The 22,823-nt window shown below is 36.6% G+C and overlaps 1 protein-coding gene and 1 long non-coding RNA gene across 4 annotated transcripts in view; one reads left to right on the forward strand and one right to left on the reverse strand.

Annotated features, from left to right (window-relative positions):
- The window catches only part of LOC138702824 (ras-related and estrogen-regulated growth inhibitor), a 161,359-nt gene extending 138,918 nt beyond the window's left edge, over positions 1-22,441 (forward strand). For 2 of the 3 annotated variants that reach the window (XM_069830136.1, XM_069830137.1), the window contains exons 4-6: positions 9,302-9,375; positions 11,964-12,156; positions 14,374-22,441. In XM_069830136.1, the coding sequence (XP_069686237.1) occupies positions 9,302-9,375; positions 11,964-12,156; positions 14,374-14,594 (488 nt within the window). In that variant the 3' untranslated portion in view covers positions 14,595-22,441. The remainder of the gene's footprint in view (positions 1-9,301; positions 9,376-11,963; positions 12,157-14,373) is intronic. The other variant, XR_011332899.1, reaches the window with a different exon arrangement.
- LOC138702826 (uncharacterized) lies at positions 530-14,483 on the reverse strand. The gene is made up of 2 exons (XR_011332900.1): positions 14,356-14,483; positions 530-5,649 (listed from the first exon to the last, which is right to left on the reverse strand). It is a non-coding gene; the product is annotated as an uncharacterized lncRNA (long non-coding RNA).
- Positions 22,442-22,823: the final 382 nt, after the last annotated feature.

A 22,823-nucleotide genomic window follows, 5' to 3' on the forward strand; every position in this document is an offset into this window, starting at 1 on the left:
TAATTTATTTATTTATTATTAATATTTGTGTGCTGAACAACACCCAGAGGCCAATTATAGTTCAGCACAATACACAAACAGAAGATACAAAGGTACAAAAAGAAATAAATAATATTTTAAATAAACAAAAACATACATAAATAAAATAGATAACAAGAACAGTAAATACTAATAATCAAAACGAAACTATACCTTAAAAGGATCAAAATTGTGCCCATGCAAATTGGCATATTTTATGCATCTACAGACTGGAGAAAGTGATTTAGAATATCTGTTATAAAAATTTTTTTGGAATCTTAAACCTTTTGTAGGAATACGAAGGCTGATGTTGTTTATGATAGACTCACAATCAATATCACCCTCGATCACTGTGCAAAAAAATTGATAATCAAGATTCTGACGTCTAGAATAAAGGCTACAACAGTTAAAATATTTACAGGTAATCTCATAGTTAAAGTCAGAGGAATTGGGTATAAATCTAAAAGCACATAAGGAAATAAATTTTCTTTGAATATTTTCCAATTTAACCGAATAATAATAATAATAATAATAATAATAATAATAATAATAATAATAACAACAATTACCTTTCAATGTTTCATAATGTGGGTGACATGTAGTATAATGCCGTTTTATGTTATGCAACCGTTTTCCTCGTAATACTTGCGAACAAATTATACATTTAGTAATCTCACCATATTGGCAGCAAAAAATGCGTCCTCCCATTCTACTTGAAACTTTCTTTTTTGTAGATGTACAGTACATGTATTGGAGAGAGACATTGCGACGATACGCCACTCGCAGATCAGAGACAAATACAAATGGAACGGAGTTTGACTCCAGTGAGTGAGAGGGTGGGGGTTGGAGAAGGCAGGAAGCAAGAAAAATGTACAGCTATCATTGCGAGCCACAATGTGCTTGTGAGTTGCATTTTCGCCGCGTCTGGTATAGGCTTTCGAAATATAGATTATCAGTAAACATTTTTAATAATAAAATTTTGTAACTGTGTTGAAAGTCAATTAGTCGAACGTTAGTAAGATAGACAGTAGCATCTTCCCCTTCACTGATGGTAGAGAGTGTGAGTAGAGGGGGAAGCCTATCAACCAAACTGAAACGGGGTTTAGGTGACTTATGCCAACCAGGATTTGAACCTGGGCTCACTTGTTTCACATGCTGTTAGTCCACAATGATGAACATAAAAAGTTGTACAAAAGAACTTTTTAACATTGCTTCTCCACGAATGTATGATGCAATGTGATCGATGATTAGTTGATCAGCCCCGAATCGTCTTACAGGACACATGATGCGGACTTCCTTCTAAACGAGCTTCCACTGTTACTGGAAGAGGTTCCTTTGCTACAAGGATGGGCATGGTCCTTCAGCACATTACAGCTGTCAGGTGACACACCATCTGAATCTAACATTCTCTGAACGATGGATTGGTCGTGATGGTTAAAAAATGTAAACATAACAGGTGTTGGCATAATAGTAGTGTTGTCCTCACACACTATTGGGGGAGTATCACATCATAAAAACGGTATCACAGTAACATACCAGGCCTCATCAACACAAGATTGCCTTTCAGTTTTTAATGGACACCGCCTGCGATCACACTGTGTTTAAAATGGACAGTTCAGATGAACTCCATTTATTTCAACTGCTGTTTGACAAGGATTTGATGTTATTTCTTTCACACCGTCTGATGAAACAGGACTTTAAAGACAATTCATGGGCTAAAATATATTAGTATATATTATTTTAATGTACCGAACTACATATGATATTTCCATGCAGATATTCTGCGTCATCATACGATGAAAGAGTAATGGAACGGAGAAAAATTCTCTCCGGTGCCGGGATTTGAACCTGGGTTTTCAGCTCTACGTGCTGATGCTTTATCCACTAAGCCACACCGGATACCCATCCCGGTGTCGGACAGAATCATTTCAGTTTTAAGTTCCAACTCCTGGGTTCCCTCTAGTGGCCGCCCTCTGCACTACGTCATAGATGTCTATGAATGCAGGACCGAAGTCCACACATGTGCTGAGGTGCACTCGTTATGAGTGACTAGTTGGCCGGGATCCGACGGAATAAGCGCCGTCTTAAATCACGAAGTGATTTACGAATATCATATATATTATTTTAATGTACCGAAGTACATATGATATTTCCATGCAGATATTCTGCGTCATCATACGATGAAAGAGTAATGGAACGGAGAAAAATTCTCTCCGGCGCCGGGATTTGAATCCGGGTTTTCAGCTTTACGTGCTGACGCTTTATCCACTAAGCCTATAAAATATATTAGGCCTATAAATAATCATTGTAACATCGCTATATGAGTATTACACTGTTTCACAGTACATAAATCCCATAAATATAATATCACATATGAACACTGCCTACAAACTAAGTATTTATACCATTTACCAGTTATTCAATGCATCCAGTTGCTTTGAAGTGCACACAATTCCACCTCCGTCATAGAATGGGCTGCAGCAAATCGTACGGCAGCCACTGCGCGTCCATGCACTCCACTCTGGCCCATTCTGCTCCATCAAAAGGTGTAATAGATCTTATAAAATGTAAACCAGCAATCCAGATCAGTGTGCTACGGTCGATCCCAATGTGTGCTTACCTTAGCAGATCTCCAAGACAACCTGAACAGCTACAAGTATGATTGCCAAGAGAACTGAAAAAGGCACTGAAGTCAGTGGTGGGATTTTTGAACAATTACATTAACTGTTGCAAATTATTTATTTATTTATTTACTCATTTGTCTCGTAGAATTAAGATCTTCACACCTTCTCTTCCACTCAACCATAACAAACCGCTACACACAATATAAAATAAAATAATTTTATCCATAACCATAACGAAAAACATGCCTTTACTAAATAGTTTTGCGTTTGTAAAGTAGGCTTTTGTTCAACATTACTTTATTTCACTAGTGAGATAAAACTTTACCTCACAGTTTGAACTTTATCTCACAGTTCATTAGGATTTTCCTAGTGCCCGGGTACACACGTATACTTTTCCATTCAACTATTACTCAAGAAGTTAATATATTAGTTACTAGATGTCACTATCTCTACTTCTTTATTACCATTTCTTAAATATACATACACTCAATCTCCTTCTCTTTTCTCTATCTGCTACGTCGTAATTTGTGCATTGCATCCATATCTAATATATATATTTTTTAAATCTTGTAATAATTTACCTTTTGGGATGCGAGGTGACTTGAACTTGTGAAGATGGGTTTATAGGATTTTAAAACAACACACGTTTAGCTCAAAACAGACACGATGATTAATTACATTTTAATATTCCTCTTAAGTTTACAGAAGTAAAATGTGAAATTATTTTAATCACATTACTCTCGTGCACACTTCTAAATAATCCCTGAAACTTCAAAAAATGAAAATACACGTTTAAAGTGAAAAAATATATATTAAAATTATATAATTAATTATAATTTGTTATTTATCCAACGCCTTAGATACCATTCTTTACTAATCACGGCCTCCTACATCATGACCTACCTAGTAACGTATCGATTCTAAAATCAATGCCATGATATGTGATTACATGAGGACTTATTTTCGACATATTTTCTTTTAGAAAACATAATTTTTCGTTATGGTCATGGATAAAATTACGTATGGTACTTGTGAGCGTGATCTTTATTGCTGACGCCTCGTGCTTACATCTTTCCACTCGCGCAATAAAGATGCACTTACCTCACAAGTACCATAAATAACTATTATAGGAGAGTAATGGCATATAAAGATTCAAGTAATGCATTTAACCTAAAAATATATAAATTAAATAACATAAGCCTGAGAAAACAAGGTTCATATAAACTTTTTTTTTAAATTATACTAAATGCACTGTACTTTGGGGTGCTACATCCAAAAATGTGTTCAGTTTTTCTCTATCACGTATAATTTTCCTAAATTTTTGGTTGATACTTTTAGCAAAGTGGCTGAATTTGATGTTTCTGTGATGTTCCTTAATCATAACCTTACCACAAATATAGGCCTAAGAAAATTTATCTGGGGAGTCCACACAATCACGGCTAGCCATGTTTCACAAGTCACTGTAGTATGAAGTCAGAGGTTCGAGATTACAGCATGATATCGCCTGCTAGACTTTGTCTGCAATGACTACAGGGTGTGGTAGACACAATCCCTCATGTATATCTCCAAAGGAAAAAATGCAACGGGGTGATATCAGGAGAGTGTGGTGGCCAGTTGATTGGTTTGTCATGGCCTATCTATCTCTCAGCGAAATGTCTACTCAGAATTCCCCGAACATTATTACACCATGTGGAGGTGCTCTGTCTTGAAAAATCATGGCTGGTTGCAGCTGTTCCACCTGAAGGAGTAGATAGCATTCAAGCATGTGGCATTAAATTGTCCCTGTAATTCTCTGCTCAACCAAGAAATATGGACCTGTCAGTTTATCGAGCATCAGACCACACCAGACGTTCACTCTGGACTACCAGGAATGTGTTCTCGAGTGACCTGAGAACTTGCAGAACCCCACATCTGAATGTTACAGCAGTAGAAAGAGATGTCATCAGAAAACATCACACTTCGTAGGTAGAGATTGACAAATCGAACTGAAACCCTGACCGAATTACTACGTGAGCGCTGGCTGTCTTGGGGAGGAGCAAGTGAGAAAGCACGGGGGAAGGGAGAGAGCACTATGCACTATGTACTTGCAGGTCCACTCACAGTTTGTCAACCTGCTAATTTTTATTTTAGTAGGTTATTTTACGACGCTTTATCAACAGCTTAGGTTATTTAGCGTCTGAATGAGATGAAGGTGATAATGCCGGTGAAATGAGTCCGGGGTCCAGCACCGAAAGTTACCCAGCATTTGCTCATCTTGGGTTGAGGGAAAACCCTGGAAAAAACCTCAACCAGGTAACTTGCCCCGACCGGGAATCGAACCCGGGCCACCTGGTTTCGCGGCCAGACGAGCTGACCGTTACTCCACAGGTGTGGACTCAACCTGCTAACAAAAGCATTGAAAGTTTGACTAGTTGCCTGCAATGCTAGCATAATGGAACCTTCCTAGCAGACAGTCGAGGCAAAAATGAAGAATCCGTTATTGTGGTAATACTGGAGAGTGGTTCTTCTATTGGTCGCGATGCCCACACACACCCTCTCAGATATTTACGTGGTGATTGGTGACTGAATGACGAGAAGCGAGGGAGAGAGAAGAAAGAAAGAGAGAGATTCCAGAAGTTGGCGTGTTTTACGGGGTTCCACTTGAAGTTGTCAGATTATACTCACTGTCTCCATCGATTGAGTTCGGCATAAAAGTAGCAAATTCAAAGCGCAGAGGATGCTATTTTGGCTGCAGCACTTGAATCAATTGCAATTTATAAGCATGAATCTGTAGCTGCTTATGATGGTTGCTTTCGGTACATGCAATTCGCTTGAAGCATGACGAACTCACTTCTGAGGGCTGCGTTGTAATGCAACTTGCACACTGTCCACAGTTCAACTCACAGCTGGCCGTCCACTCCAAAGCAAGTCAGTAACACTACCAGTATGTTAGCCATCTCATTGTGGAAAGTGGATTCTTCCACATTGTTGCTGTACAGCATACCACCACATGTCGTTCAATTCCAATCTGCAAAAGAAGAGTAAACAACACTTTAAGAGATGTAGAACATATTGAAAAAATTGCACTGCTCTAAGTCATGTGATTCCTAAGCAATGATTGATTGTAATGATACCAGGACTTTATGGACACTGTGTACATCTCCCACTTCTTTTCATTTCCTTTAGAAATTGTTTTTTATTAAAGTAGTATTTTCCGATCTTACTATTCTTTCAGCACAATGGTAAGACACAGATTCAAAGTAATTCTGCTACCTTTCTTAGCCAAGAAATCAGCTGGCTCATTACCTCTCACTCAGCAATGTGCAGGGATCCACTGAACTACCAATCATTAATCTTACTTCATCATTTCTTTTAAAATTCCATGACACACTACAATATTGAGGTTACTATTGCTGTAGCAAGGATAGCTGCTTCTGAATATTATACTGTAAGTCTTGTCATACTTATCAATTTGATATGGGAGATTTTGTAGGTCTGACAGAATAACTGAAATTTCACAACAGAAATTTGTATACATACATACTAAACAAAGACAACAACAAACACGCAGACAACATCATATATTGGCACAGATACGTAGATTACATACTAATACTATACAAAGGAAACAAAAGACAGATCCAAAACCTGCATCAACACATAAACAAAATACACCCAAAGCTACACTACACATTAGAAATTGAAAACAACAAATACATAAATTTTCTAGACATCACAATAACAAAAGTAGACAACAAACACACATTCAAAGTATACAGAAAAACAACAATAACAACAACACACATACACAACACATCCAACCATCCCACACAACAAAAACAAGCTGCATTCCGAACAATGGTACACAGACTACTCAACATACCAATGAACCAACAGGATTACAACGAAGAGCTAAACACAATCAAATACATAGCACAAGAAAACGGATACAACCCTAACATAATAGACAACATAATACGTAAGACAAAACATAATCACAAAAAACACAAGAACACAAAAAATACATCACACTAACATACGAAAACAGAAACACACACAAAATTGCAACCTCATTCAAGAAATTAAATTACAACATCGCATACAGAACAAATAACACTCTACAAAAACATCCATCTCAACACACAAACAAACAAATACAACCACACAGGCGTATACAAACTCAAATGCAACACCTGCAACAACTTCTACATAGGACAGACAGGCAGATCATTTCAAATACGTTACAAAGAACACATCACAGCCATAAAAAATTACAAAACACCTCCACATATGCAGAACACATCACAAATGCTAACCACACCTACAGAGACATCAACACAGGCATGGAAATACTGCACATCCAACCAAAAAGCCAGAAACTCAACACACTAGAACAATATGAAATATACAGACACACGAAAACACACCCCAACGATATTCTCAACACAACTCAACTTCAAAACACACACACGCTTTGACTCTACACGATACCACAGGAACACACCCCCACAGGAAACAGAACAAGTGGCGCCAAGACCAACAACGACCAGTTCTGAAGATGACCAAAATAGGTCGAAACATGTTAACAAGGTACGTTGAAATTTAACACAGGAAAGTCTTACCACACATATCCTGAAGAAATTTGTAGTGTTTGAATCTAATTCTCTGTTAAAGGAAATGTATTACACCAGCACCAGTACCTCCATGATTTGGTAAACAGGACCCATCTATAAAGATATGTTGCCACTCACTGACAGAATAATTTAAATTTGTTCCCAATGTTAATGATTCTGAAATGTCTGAAGGAGTATCAGATTTCTTAAGATTTCCTGTTAAATTTAAATAATATTCAGTATATGGCTATATCATGTGTAAGAACTCTGAGAAAACGTAGAAAAAATGCTAATGAAACAATAGAGGATAGATCAAATGGACCAAGAGACTGAAATGGAGCTCTACGACAACAAAGACAGACAGAAAACATTGACGAAAGAAATCAATCAATCCTCCTAATGTATCCAGCTGTTTGCTGACAACATAAAGTCCACTATAGTCCACTGTAGTCTATTCAGTTGTTGTTTTTCACGAGAAATGAGGGGTATTTTGATCGGTGTTCATTATAGATGCCTGTTGCTAGTAACCAGAGTTGGAGTGTAGTCAATACTGCAGGGCTGTGTCTTCTGCAACTGGTACTGATGATTTTAATTTACTTCTTTTGTGGTTTATGGATGGACAGTATAGAAGAATGTGTTCCAGATCTTCATCATGATTATCACACCACAGACAAGTAGGATTATCAGAAATGTGAAATCGGTGTAGGTACAATTGAGTGACAATGTGACCTGTTCTGACTCTTGTTAAAAATGTTTGGACATGTCTGGGCAAGTTTTTGTACATTTCCAGGTCATTTGGTTTCTTTCATACAGACTGTAAAATGTTTCCTTGTCAGAAGAGAGCCAATTGTTGATCCATAGGTTTGTAAAATGAGACTTTACTGAAGCAAAAGCACTGGATAGAGATATCACTTGAAGAGGTCTTGGTTGCAAATATGTTGCCTGTTTTGCAATATTATCGACTTTCTCGTTTCCAGGTATACCACAATGACTAGGTATCCATTGAAATGTTATTTCCTTTTGGAGTTCTTTTAGTTTACTTAGTTGTTTCTGAATTGGAATAATTCTATGTGCATATAGGTTTGGTACATATTTATTATATTAAATATAGCCCCTTGGAGTCGGTAAGTATGCAAGTAGATTTTTCAGAAATTTGAGTAACACACTGAAGAGCAGCATCAATAGCTAGCAATTCAGTGTCAAGACTGGAGGAGGATGAACATGGTATGAAATAACTTTCTTGATATTTTGGAATATAATACCCTGCTCCTGATGTCCCATTATTAGGGTTTAGAGATCCATCTGTATAAATTTGAAGGTGATCCTTATATGTGCTGCAGAGTAGTTCCATGGCATCTAACTTAAGAATGTATGGAGGATCATTTTTGGAATGATTTCCTGGAATTTGTATGCTATGTTCTGGAATCACCCATTTCCATGGAGGAATTTCGTTCACAACTGGAGTTTTAGCAATGAGTGTGTCTGTGATATAGACTGGTATTTCTTCTTTTTTTACTTTATAGAAATTACACAGGATATCATCTGACAGTTTGAAGAATATCTGAGATCTGGACGAGGCTTGCAATTTTAAATGTATTTTTAGATCCTTTTGTAATATATAGTGTCCATGGCGAGTCCTTGGCATCAACCCCTTTGATTTGATTACCCGCTTTGATTTGATTACCTGGTTGGGTTTTTCCGAGGTTTCCCCCACCAAAAGGCAAATGCCGGGTAATATTTTGGCGAATCCTCGGACCTCATCTCATCTCACTACATCTCGCCAAAATGTAAAAAAAAAAAATTTACAAAATTGTAAAAATTGTAGAAAATTACTAAATTGTAAAACTATAAAAATTTGTAAAAATTGTAATTGTAATATTGTAAAATGTTGACATGTTCCACATCTTAAAGCTTCATTGCTCATGTAAGATCTATGGAATAAAATAAATGAATGAATGAATGAGTTGTTGAACATTACATATTGACGAAAGAAAGGAATTTACAGTCCTCTTAACAATTTGAACATTTACTGGAGCACATGACTAAATCCCGCCATGTTGTTCACAGAGAACCGCTACAAACATGAAGTCCTGGTGGACGGAGAACCCGTGTTGTTCGAAATACTGGACACTTGTCCTAAGGTGAGCAACCATCAAAATTTGCATGGCTATTTTTAATTTTGTATTATAAGCTGTAAATATCAGAAGTAACCATTAACCTGAACTCATTTAAAACGTAAAATTCTTACAGCAAAATCTTTTCTGGCTTCCTCTTATTCTCCTAATACAATCCATATATATCTTAATGTCGTCTATTGTCTGATATCTTCTAATGCCCGAACTTTTCTCCCATTGACCGTTCCTTGCAGTGCATCCTTCAGTAGACAGTTTCTTCTCTGTCAGTGACCCAGCCAATTTCTTCCTGATCAGTTTCAGCATTATTCTTCCTCTACCCGCTTCTTCCAGCACACTTCATTTCCTCTTTTGTCTGTCCATTTCACACGCTCCATTCTTCTCCATATCCACATTTCAAATCCTTCTATTTTCTTCTCTTCACTTCGTCGTAATGTCCACGTTTCTGCCCCATACAATGCTACACTCCACACAAAGCACTTCATAGTCTCTTCCTTAGTTCTTTTTCCAGAGGTCCGCAGAAGATGCTTCTTTTTCTATTAAAAGCTTTCTTTGCCATTGCTATCCTCCTTTTGACTTCCTGGCAGCAGCTCATGTTACTGCTTATAGTATTTGAAGCTGTCCACTTGCTCTACTGCCTCATTTAGAATTCGCAAGTTTACCTTCTTTATTTTTCTTCCTATGACCATGGTCTTCGTCTTGTTTGCATTTATCTTCATCCCATACTGCTCACAGCTGTCATTTAGCTCCAGTAGCATATCCCTTAGCATCATCTCTTTTTCTGCTAACAACGCCATATCATCAGCAAATCTGATGCACTTTATTCTTCTTCCTCCTACTAATATCTAAGTAATTGTCATTGTCTTAATGTAACCCGTGCTGTGCTGATCATACTAATCGTACTATTCCTTTAGTTGTGAGATTATATTCATATGTATTAATTCTTTTTTTTTTAATTAATACTTGTATACTAGAATGTATTTTCCTGTTTGTGATTATGTATTCAGTCTCTTTTTTTTTATTATTATATATATTTTTTATTATTATTATTTTAAAGTTAATACTGATTGTGTATATGTATTCAATCTCTCTTTTTTACTTAATTATGTTTTTTATTATTATTTTTAAGTTAATATTTGTATACCGGTATGTATTTTTCTGTATGTGATTTGATCCAGGTTGAGTGGAAGAGAAGGCCTGATGGCCTTAACTCTGCCAGTGAAAATAAAATAAAACTATTACTAAAACTATCGTCCCTTCAATGTTCTGAAAACAATTTCTTCACTAAATCCTCCAAGTAGATGTTGAAACAGGGTAGGTGATATAATGGGATGATATGAAGGGATATTTTGAAGAGTAGAATATAGGATGATATGAGGGAAAGTTTTCAATAATGAAAGACGGACTCTTACAATCAACACAGAATAATACAAATTTGAGTGATTAGAGGGGCTCACATGAACAATGACAGCAATATGAAGAAATCTCTGTTGTGGAGAATGTGATATGAGTGACATTATACCTTGACCAAAACTACTTCCGACTTGACAGTTTACAGAGAAGGGGGAGCAGTGTTGTCATGTTGCCCATCTGTCGTGTAAGCGATAGAGTGAAGTAATGAACAGCTGACATGAACACATATATTTCTAACGAGTTTGTTGAACACTAGGCATTAAAATTTGTGTACATTATTATTTTTATTAGCCTATAATAATAGAATAATAATAATAATAATAATAATAATAATAATAATAATAATAATTAGTAGTAGTAGTAGTAGTACCGGTATTCTTCAATGTAAATACCGTTAGAAAAGCGTCGAAAGGACTGTAAACTGTAAAAACAGTTTTAATTTAATACGAAGCCTCTACTTTTATGAGTGTCGGTATTCTTCAATGTAATATTGTTAGAAAGGCGTTAAAATAATTGTAAACTGTAAAAATATTTATAATTAAAAATCTGCACGGCCTTTTTCTTTTCAAATATTGGTAACAGTGCTCTTATTAATTTTAACACAAGCAACAGTTCTCATTACGACTTGCGCCAAAGGTAAAAGAGGCCCGCCATTATCTTTTCTCCTGTCAAAATACTCTCTTACATAACACACCATCTCTCGCGCTTGACTCTTCAATGGGGCACCTTGTCCAATATTCTTTATTCTCCCCCTGCCTTTCCTTCCTTCCTTCCGATATTGCACAAGTCATCTGTTTAGAAACTCTCGCAGAAACTAGAAAACGCACACTAGCCACACACTCCACCAATGACAACGAAGGTAATACGTGTAATATAATTTAAACACAATAATTATCGATACACTAAAACAATAATACAACTAAATAATATTTTTAATTCACACAAAGCACGCGTTAACCAGCCAACTCAGTCTGTATTCACCACTAGGCCCTGGTATTCACGTGCAACTTGTAAACATAGACAAGGCAACATCGTCCCGTTACCATGGTTACGCGTCTCTTGTGATTGGTTGATTTGAATGGTTGCCATGGTAACATGCTAAAGGCGCATTTGTCAGGTCAGAAGTTGTTTTGGACAGACCATAGTTTGATCAGAAGCCAATGTGAGTGAGTGTTGCGTTGCAGAGTGAAGAGGACTTCCCCAGCAGTGAGACCCTGCACTGGGCAGACGGCTTCCTGCTGGTGTACGCCATCACTGACCGGCGCTCCTTCAACTTCGTGCGCCGTGTCAAGCAGATGCTGTGCTGCGACGCACCCCTGGCCCTGGTGGGGAACAAGGGAGACATGGTGCACCTGCGGCAGGTCAGCACGGAGGAAGGTGTGTGCGTATTCAGTCTCCTAAGTTTCGAGGAAACGGAAAAGGTTGCAGATATGCTTCTAAGTAATAAAATGGCCACTTTTAATATCTGACAACTCACTTATTTACTGATATATGTTGTTGTTTTCTAATGCCAGGCGTTTGACAATGAAGTCATTTGACCTCTTGCACTCCAATATTTTTCAAAGATATTATCATGACCAGCCACTGAAGCACAGATTTTGAGGTGTTCCGAATCCATTTCTTGGTTTGAGTTGCACAATGGACAGTTAGGGGACTGATATATTCCAATTCTATGCAGGTGTTTGGCCAAACAATCATGGCCTGTTGCCAATCTAAATGCAGACGATTTTCGTGGTAAATCGGGAATTAACTGTGGATTATGATGCAGAGAGTTCCATTTTTTCCCTTGAGATTGTGTTATCAAATTTTGTTTGTTGAAGTCTAAGTATGTAGATTTAATAAATCTTTTCACAGAGGAATACGTAGATTTAGTAACAGGTCTGTAAGTAGCAGTGCTGCCCTTCTTTGCTAAAGCATCCACATTCTCGTTTCCCAGGATTCCACAATAGGATGGTATCCATTGGAATACAAATACAATGGATACAAGATGACAATGTTTATTTAAATTAAATCCCTTTCTGAAACTGCTTTGAGCATTATTTACTTTATTTTCTTATTTATGAAAACCTCTGGTTTTCCGCCCCTGAGCATGAGTTCTACTCTTTCAGGGGCGAGCTAAAGTTTCTTTGTATATTTTATAATTTATGTTACAAATATTAGCAAAATTGCTTTCAGAAGTTCCTTCATATCTCATACTGTGTTTATCTTTGTTCCAATATTTTTTTCTCCTTATATTCCACAATTCAGGCAATTAAATCTTTCCAGAGTTTTGTGGCTTTTTCCACTTCTGTTTCCTATTTCCTCAGTTAATGTATAGCAACACATTACGATGTGTGTACCTTGTTCAATTTTGAGTGGGCTCTTCCAGCACTTGTTGTCATATGTTTGTCTGCTGAGCCTAATCAAAGACAGACAATTTTACTGATTTAATAATTTGCGGTACTTTCCAATGTCTGAGTTTAGCACTTAATGTTTTCATAATTTACATCAAACTGCAGAACATCTGAATTGATAAATCTAAAGTAATGGCTTTTTTAGGAAAAGAATCAGTCTTACTTACTTACTTACAAATGGCTTTTAAGGAACCCAAAGGTTCATTGCCGCCCTCACATAAGTCCGCCATCGGTCCCTATCCTGTGCAAGATTAATCCAGTCTCTATCATCATATCCCACCTCCCTCAAATCCATTTTAATATCCTCCCATCTACGTCTCGGCCTCCCCAAAGGTATTTTTTCCTCCGGTCTCCCAACTAACACTCTATATGCATTTCTGGATTCGCCCATACGTGCTACATGCCCTGCCCATCTCAAACGTCTGGATTTAATGTTCCTAATTATGTCAGGTGAAGAATACAATGCGTGCAGTTCTGTGTTGTGTAACTTTCTCCATTCTCCTGTAACTTCATCCCTCTTAGTCCCAAATATTTTCCTAAGCACCTTATTCTCAAACACCCTTAACCTGTGTTCCTCTCTCAAAGTGAGAGTCCAAGTTCCACAACCATACAGAACAACCGGTAATATAACTGTTTTATAAATTCTAACTTTCAGATTTTTTGACAGCAGACTAGATGACAAAAGCTTCTCAACCGAATAATAACAGGCATTTCCCATATTTATTCTGCGTTTCATTTCCTCCCGAGTGTCATTTATATTTGTTACTGTTGCTCCAAGATATTTGAATTTTTCCACCTCTTCAGAAGATAAATCTCCAATTTTTATATTTCCATTTCATACAATATTCTGGTCACGAGACATAATCATATACTTTGTCTTTTCGGGGTTTACTTCCAAACCTATCTCTTTACTTGCTTCCAGTAAAATTCCCGCGTTTTCCCTAATCGTTTGTGGATTTTGTCTTAACATATTCACGTCATCCGCATAGACAAGAAGCTGATGTAACCCGTTCAATTCCAAACCCTCTGTGTTATCCTGAACTTTCCTAATGGCATAAAGAATCAGTCTAGAGGAAAAAATCAGCACCCCAAGAAACCATAAATGTAGCATAAATTTTTAGAACAATTTTTATGGCCCTTAATTTTGCAGACCTGTGTTAAAAGTATGTGCCATTGTAAGTACCGGTACGGACTGTTGCAGGGGAGATCCTGGCAAAGGACTACGAGTGCTGGTTCAGCGAGGTGGCAGCCGCTGAGCAGGTGACGCAGGTGGCCGAGGCATTCCATGAACTGTGTCGCGAGGTGCTGAGCGTGCGGCGCAAGAACAAGCAGTCCCTGCTGGACCGTATGCTGGGCAACAAGTCCGCCGGCCTGCGGGCGTACTCGCGGGGCAAGAGCGACAGCGCGCTGCCTAAGGAATAGCAACAACAACAACACATCTCAGTGCGCGGCTCGAGTTGTTACAGTTTCAGTGTAATGCAAGTCCTTCCAACTGTTGGCAGCGGTGGTCTAACGGACATGGTGGAGGACGGGAAGCACAGTGAATAGGACCTGGCTGTAAGGTTTTATAACATTTGATGTTACCAAACTTGGGGCACAAACAATTGGAGGAACTGTAGCTGGATATATGTCGGGATATTCTGTGTAGTTACAGACAGTGAATAAAACAAAATCAGTACAATTCGGATATTATAAAATTATACAAAATTAAGTTAGGCTGAAATTCAGTAATCACTGGATTATGACCACCTGCGTCTTAGGCCTATATTACACTATCAAATTTCTGTGTCACAGAATATGATAACATTTTTGATCAAATATATATGAACAAATGTCTGGTTTTGGGTTTATTACACTATATCAAAGCTTTTATCACATTTATCACTGCTACTTACAGACCTGTCACTAAATCTATGTATTACTCTGTGAAAAGATTTATTAGATCTACATACTTAGACTTCAACAAACAAAATTTGATAACACAATCCCAAGGGAAAAAATGGAACTCTCTGCATCAAAATCCACAGTTAATTCCTGATTTACCACGAAAATCGTCTGTAGCTGCATTTAGATTGGCAACAGGCCATGATTGTTTGGCCAAACACCTGCATAGAATTGGAATATATCAGTCCCCTAACTGCCCATTGTGCAACTCAAACCAAGAAATGGATTCGGAACACCTCAAAATCTGTGCTTCAGTGGCTGGCCATGATAATATCTTTGAAAAATATTGGAGTGCAAGAGGTCAAATGACTTTATTGTCAAACGCCTGGCATTAGAAAACAACAACAACATATTTGTCGTTAAGCACTTACTTCCGGTGAGATGGCACTTCACATATTTTGTATACAGTGCAAATTTATGCAAGTCATAACTTACTTACTTTTCTCTCTTTCACTTATGTTCTCTTTAAATGCATCTTGTCACCTCTCGTTCACCAGCCTATCAATCTATATTGCCCCACTTCTCCATTACTGACCCCTACACTTATATCCTCCCTTCACTTTACTTCCTATTGATATCTTGACCTCCCACTATTTTCTTGTATTACCCCCACTACTTCCCCCTACACCAACTTCTTAAATCATGTTTCTTTTTACTATTCACTTTTATTCCTTCATCACTGCTACCTGAATCCGTTCCATTTTTCTTCACTTGCCTTGTCGTTGTTTTCCCCTGACTCCGCAACTCACGTACTCGCCTTGGAATCACCTCGAAATGCTGATTGCAGGAATTTTGACGCGTTTGAAGATTTCTGCTATGTGTTGATATTTCCTCCTCAGATGACGTCATAGGCTTCTTTCGATCGCTTAAAGTTGCTTCTTTCTGCATTCCATGTCTGTCTGATGAACTTGCCTTGCTATTTTCATTAATGTTGTCCAAGCTGATATTTCCAATGCTCCTCGACACTAATCCCCTAAGTTTCTCCTTCAGGACTCTCCTATTCCTCTCCATTTCTTCAGAATCTACTGCCGACTCGTTAATGCTTTCGAGACACTCTTCTACACTAAAGATCAAATCGTTAATCTTTAATTTCTCTCTACACAGTTTTGCAAACTGACCACTTTTCCTAGCTTCTTTCAGGAAAGGAGCCAAAACCCGTCTTCTGCTCCTTACTTCATTACTCCAGTCATTGTCCATTCTGATAGAAGTGTCCCCTAGCAACCTTCTGCTTCTCACGCTCTTATCCTTTGTTGTCATGCTCTTGAATTTCACTAGTATAGGCCTAACTTGATCTGGATTGCGATTTCGATTTCTTTTCCCTATTCTAAATACATCCACAATTGGTATCTGATATGGATTTCGATGATATTGTAAGAAAATATCAGACACGCTGATTTATGGCACTCCATAGTACAGGTATGCAGAAACAAACTATATACATATATATATATATATATATATATATATATATATATATATATATATTTGTTTCAGTTGGTTATTTAACGACGCTGTATCAACTACGAGGTTATTTAGGGTGGATGAGTTTGGTAATAGTGAGATGGTATTTGGCGAGATGAGGCCGAGGATTCGCCATAGATTACCTGGCATTCACTTTACGGTTGGGGAAAACCTCAGAAAAAACCCAACCAGGTAATCAGCCCAAGCACGGATCGAACCTGCGCCCAAGCGTAAATTCAGACCGGCAGGCAAGCGCCTTAACCGACTGAGCCACGCCAGTGGCTTAACAACAAACAAACTATATCTACCAGTTATCAAATCACAACGATGACGAACAAGAACACTAGTACATCTACTGGTAATACTACAAACTGTGGTAATTTGCAGCCTTACCCACATCTCTGTCCTTGACCATGGTAACAGAACTGTCTCCACTGTCATCCCTGTGCAACGGTAATAATCCAGCGATCACTGAAAATAATGAAGATCCTAGTCACCAACCACAACATATTTACAATTTTAATTTAAAAAATTCACTTTTTAAACATTACATTATTTCGTGGGTCCATTACTACTACTAACTGCAAATCTAATATTTTGAGATACGTAATTAGGAAATAGTATTTTCTTAATATAATGTACCTAAAGTTTAAAAAATGTAATTTTTATAGCAACAAAAAATCGTTTCAAGGAACAATTCTTTGGTCAGTGGAAAAAGGCACATAAGTCAAAAAAATAATTTTTTCAGGAGAGATTTTTTTTAGTAGGTTATTTTACGACGCTTTATCAACATCTTCGGTTATTTAGCGTCTGAATGAGCTGAAGGTGATAATGCTGGTGAAATGAGTCTGGGGTCCAGCACCGAAAGTTACCCAGCATTTGCTCATATTGGGTTGAGGGAAAACCAGTATTGATTTGATTTTTTTAGTAGGTTATTTTACGACGCTTTATCAACATATTCGGTTATTTAGCGTCTAAATGAGATGAAGGTGATAATGCCAGTGAAATGAGTCCGGGGTCCAACACCGAAAGTTACCCAGCATTTGCTCATATTGGGTTGAGGGAAAACCAGTATTGATTTGATTTTTAGTAGGTTATTTTACGACGCTTTATCAACATCTTTGGTTATTTAGTGTCTGAATGAGATGAAGGTGATAATGCCGGTGAAATGAATCCGGGGTCCAGCACCGAAAGTTACCCAGCATTTGCTCATATTGGGTTGAGGGAAAACCCCGGAAAAAACCTCAACCAGGTAACTTGCCTCGACCGGGAATCGAACCCGGGCCACCTGGTTTTATGGCCAGATGCGCTGACCGTTACTCCACAGGTGTGGGCTGATTTACTTTTTAATTTATTCTTAAGTGAATAAAAGTATAATAATGAAATTCATGCATGTTGGTTAAAGTAAGATCCTTTTCAATTTAATCTATATTAATAATAAATCTGTAGCCGAATTTTTTCTGGTAATTTTCGATTTTCCAAAAATAATTGGTCCTAACATATATAATTAACCACCCTGAAACCGAAAATCGCTTTTTTTGAAATTTTTGTTTGTATATCTGTCTGTCTGTCTGTCTGTATGTTTGTTACCTTTTCACGCGATAATGGCTGAAAGGATTTCGATGAAAATTGGAATATAAATTAAGTTCGTTGTAACTTAGATTTTAGGCTATATGACATTAAAATACATTATTTAAAAGGGGGGTTATAAGGGGGCCTGAATTAAATAAATCGAAATATCTCGCTTATTATTGATTTTTGTGAAAAATGTTACATAACAAAAGTTTCTTTAAAAATAATTTGCGATAAGTTTTATTTCTTGAAAAATTTTGATAGGACTGATATTTAATGAGATAAATGAGTTTTAAAATTAAAATAACTGCCATCTAAGGCCGTGTAATGAATTAAAAAACAAATGACTTCGTCTATAAGGGGCTTGGACAACAACAATCGAAAGCTATGAAAGATAGCCTACAGAGAATGTTTCTGTGTTTGTATGAAGTAATATCGGAAGCTAAATTAACCGATTTGTATAATTAATTATTATTTCACCATTGGAAAGTGTAGTTTCTCTGTATGGACATAATGCTATAATGTTATTACAGTAACGTCTGATATAATATAATATAATATAATATAATTTAAGTTATTTGAAGGGTTCAGAACCATAGTTGGCCAAGCGTCATTTACTGAATACATAGAAAACAAGGGTTAAAATTAAGTTATTACCATAATTCAATGGAAACCTATAACAAGTAAAATAAAATACACACATTAAATCTAAATGATGTCAATCTTCATTAAGCTATGGTTGCATGTAATAAAAATTAAGAAACATGTTAAAGGAATTGTCATTGCACCAAATGAGTGTCTCTGGACCAAAATGATCGCATTTTAATTATTTGGATGCAATTTAAATTAAGTAACATATTAAACGATTTATCCTTCTATCAAACACTAATGTTCCCTGGAGCAAATGTCCTATTTTAATTATGTAATTACTTAATATTTATTTCTAACAGGTGCAGCGGAGCGCACGGGTACGGCTAGTATAGAATAAATTTTATTATTTCAAAAACTAGAAAAAATACTAGACTTATGTGATTGGGTAAAACAGAAAAATCGACTTTTCTGACTTATGTGCTTTTTCCTGCTGACCAAAGAATTCACACTACCATGTCATACGAGCATATCACACCCTTAAAGTAACACTGTTGTAATTACTAAAAGTAGTTTTGAGTAAATGCAAGATAACCATTTCAAAGTCGTATGAAAACTCAGGATTACCAAGTATCACTATGAGCCCGGCAGACTTGCACTTGAACTTGGAGATATGACAGTTTCACTGTTTGATACAGGGTTAAATAAAGAACACAAAACTGTCTATAACTCAAAATTCATTTCCTGGGAGTATTATTCTAGGGGTGCGATATAATAAGATCAATAGTGTCATTATAAAGCTGAAGGGGAATATTCACAACGTGTGTTATATTGATCGGACTGGAATTGGACACTTAATGCAACCACATAAAAAGAAATACTTGTCTTGTGTCCCTTAATCACTTTTTACAAAAATAAACACATTGTTCTGTGAATAAAATGGCGTTTTTATTTATGAGTAAACATAACTTCTGTAACCAGTTTCAGCAATTTCGAATGTGCCCTGACATTTCACAACCTCATATTACTAGTCAGGTTTTCACAGCCATCCAATACAAGGAGAAAATAAACTGCAAGAAAAATCCACGTGACCATTTCACAGTCCGTCCTAGAGATTCATCTCAGTTCACAATCAAAATTTTTCTTTCATGTAGTATTCAGCAAAAAAGAGAGGAAGAGGAATGGAAAAAGAATAATTCTGCTAAGTGAAAGAGCTGATGAAGTTGAATAAAGGGCCAAATTAAGAACTATTGAGATATGAGTTCTTGCAACTGTATGAAAACGAAAAGAGCAAAGAGTTACAGAATGTAAGATACAGTTGACAATGCATTAAGAATGCAAGATAAATAAAACACACTGATGTCTGGGAAGCTACAGGGAAGTTCTTTACAACTGAACTCGCACAGCTGTTCCTTCTCACAGCGATGAGAAGGGCTTGGATTTCTACGACCTAAAAAGTCTGGAAATGTGCATGCAGTTATGTCCTAAAAAACCAAAATATGACACAAAAACTTGGAAATATGACGCAAAATAAACAAGAGAACATCATTTATGGTTGCTATGTCAAAGCCTGATGTTCTCTTGTTTTACAAACTGTCAAAGCCTGCTAAATTCTAAGCATGACTCACTGATTAAGTTATTTCTTCATTGTTTTTAGACATGCGTTTCTTATGGCAGTGTTAAATCCCTTTGTATTACACCCAGAAAAACAAATGTTGTATAAATAGACCTCTATGAATCAGAAGGCAATCAAATTACGACATTATGTGATGAAGTTGTTGCTAAGGAATATGTTATAATACGTTACTTACTTACTGGCTTTTAAGGAACCCGGAGGTTCATTGCCGCCCTCACATAAGCCTGCCATTGGTCCCTATCCTGAGCAAGATTAATCCAGTCTCTACCATCATATCCCACCTCCCTCAAATCCATTTTAATATCATCTTCCCATCTACGTCTCGGCCTCCCCAAAGGTCTTTTTCCCTCCGGCCTCCCAATTAACACTCTATATGCATTTCTGGATTCATCCATACGTGCTACATGCCCTGCCCATCTCAAACGTCTGGATTTAATGTTCCTAATTATGTCAGGTGAAGAATACAATGCGTGCAGTTCTGCGTTGTGTAACTTTCTCCATTCTCCTGTAACTTCATCCCTCTTAGCCCCAAATATTTTCCTAAGCACCTTATTCTCAAAAATCCTTAATCTCTGTTCCTCTCTCAAAGTGAGAGTCCAAGTTTCACAACCATACAGAACAACCGGTAATATAATTGTTTTATAAATTCTAACTTTCAGATTTTTTGACAGCAGACTGGATGATAAAAGCTTCTCAACCAAATAATAACAGGCATTTCCATTATTTATTCTGCGTTTAATTTCCTCTCGAGTGTCATTTATATTTGTTACTGTTGCTCCAAGATATTTGAATTTTTCCACCTCTTCGAAGGATAAATCTCCAACTTTTATAGTTCCATTTCGTACAATATTCTGGTCACGAGACATAATCATATACTTAGTCTTTTCGGGATATAATACCAGTATCCTTTATCAGCATGGTATCATGAAACTAGTAAGATATCCTTCAAAGTAAACATTCATTTTAAAAATTCGTAATGATTAGTAGCAAATATAGCAGATTATATGAAAAAATTATTTCGTATTAAAGAGGGGGGAGGGGAAGAAATCTCCTAGACTTACCACACCACTGGTGCACAAATTCAGAGCCATAACACTGCTGGGACATGACTATACAACTAAACACGGTGATATTCCTTATTATTATTATTTTTTTTATTCTGGAGGAGTCAAGACCATCAGGCCTTCTCTTCCACACCACCACTACTACAAGCACAAGTGTAGATATAAATGCAAATCAGTATATATATATAATGGAGGTGTGTCAATAAATGGAAATTATATAAAAAAGCAACTGCACATAAAGCAGAAATTCAAAATAATATAAACTGGTTTAATATTATACAACATTTACAGGGACACTCAATTAATCAAAGGGAGATAGGCTGTTCTAGTATTTAATACAAGGAAATTATTACTAAAATTATAAAAACAATATCAGCCTATCTAACAACTTCTAAGCAATGGATTTCTTTGCATAAAACATGTTTTTCTAGTTTAATTTTAAACTGTGACAGTGTCTAGCATCTGCTGTCACTAGGTAAAGAATTTCAGAGTTGAGGCAATGCTACAATATAGGAACTTGTGTGTTGAGGAATAGGAAGAAGATATTAATGCTGATTTCGTAAATTAGTGAGGAACTGAATTTGAGGACTGTTTTTGCAAAACTTGCTAACTGCAAAATTTGCAAAATTGAGATTTTGATGGATTCGTTAACATAAGGCAGGCCTCTACATGATGTTCAAAGCGTCTTAGTAAAATTGGGTTATTTCTCTTCATTGTAGTGTGTCAAAATGTGATCGTTTTTTCAAAACTTGCTTTCTGCTATAAGTGAGAGTTACAGCAAAACTTGCTTACTATAGGGTTTTGTCTCTCCTGTAAAAATTTAGTTTTTTCAGTTAGCAAGTTTTGCAAAAACAGTCCTCAATTGTGAAGATAGGTACTTTGGAAAAGAGTTACATAAAACTGTGTACAAAAGTGAAAGACCATGTACATTCTTTGCTCCTTATGTAAAATTCAACTGGAATGAGAAAAGTAATAAACTTCAATTTTACGTTTCTCTCATTTAATTTGTGTATTACCTGTTTTCTTCATTCATTCACTTCAGCTGTTATGTCCCTAACATTAAGTGAACAGACTTCATAGCATAATTTATAAAAGTGAAATATATTTATAAGTATTTTTATATAGATTCAATTCTCTTACCAACTTCTTGAAGAAAATTCCACAGTGAACTGGGTAGTGGGCTGCATGTTTGGTGATACAGGTGATCATGTGAGGTTATCTTCACCAATGTAGCATATACCACGATTCCGTTCTGGATTTACTGAAAGACAAAATAAGAATAAACATTAAGGTCTATATTATGCAGTGGACTTCTTTTTTCGAATGCAAAAACGAACTGTATTGATGCAAATTTAAATTATGTTCATGTAATCTATAGTAAAACTT

This window comes from Periplaneta americana, chromosome 7, assembly GCF_040183065.1.
Source record: "Periplaneta americana isolate PAMFEO1 chromosome 7, P.americana_PAMFEO1_priV1, whole genome shotgun sequence".
NCBI lineage: Eukaryota > Metazoa > Arthropoda > Insecta > Blattodea > Blattidae > Periplaneta > Periplaneta americana.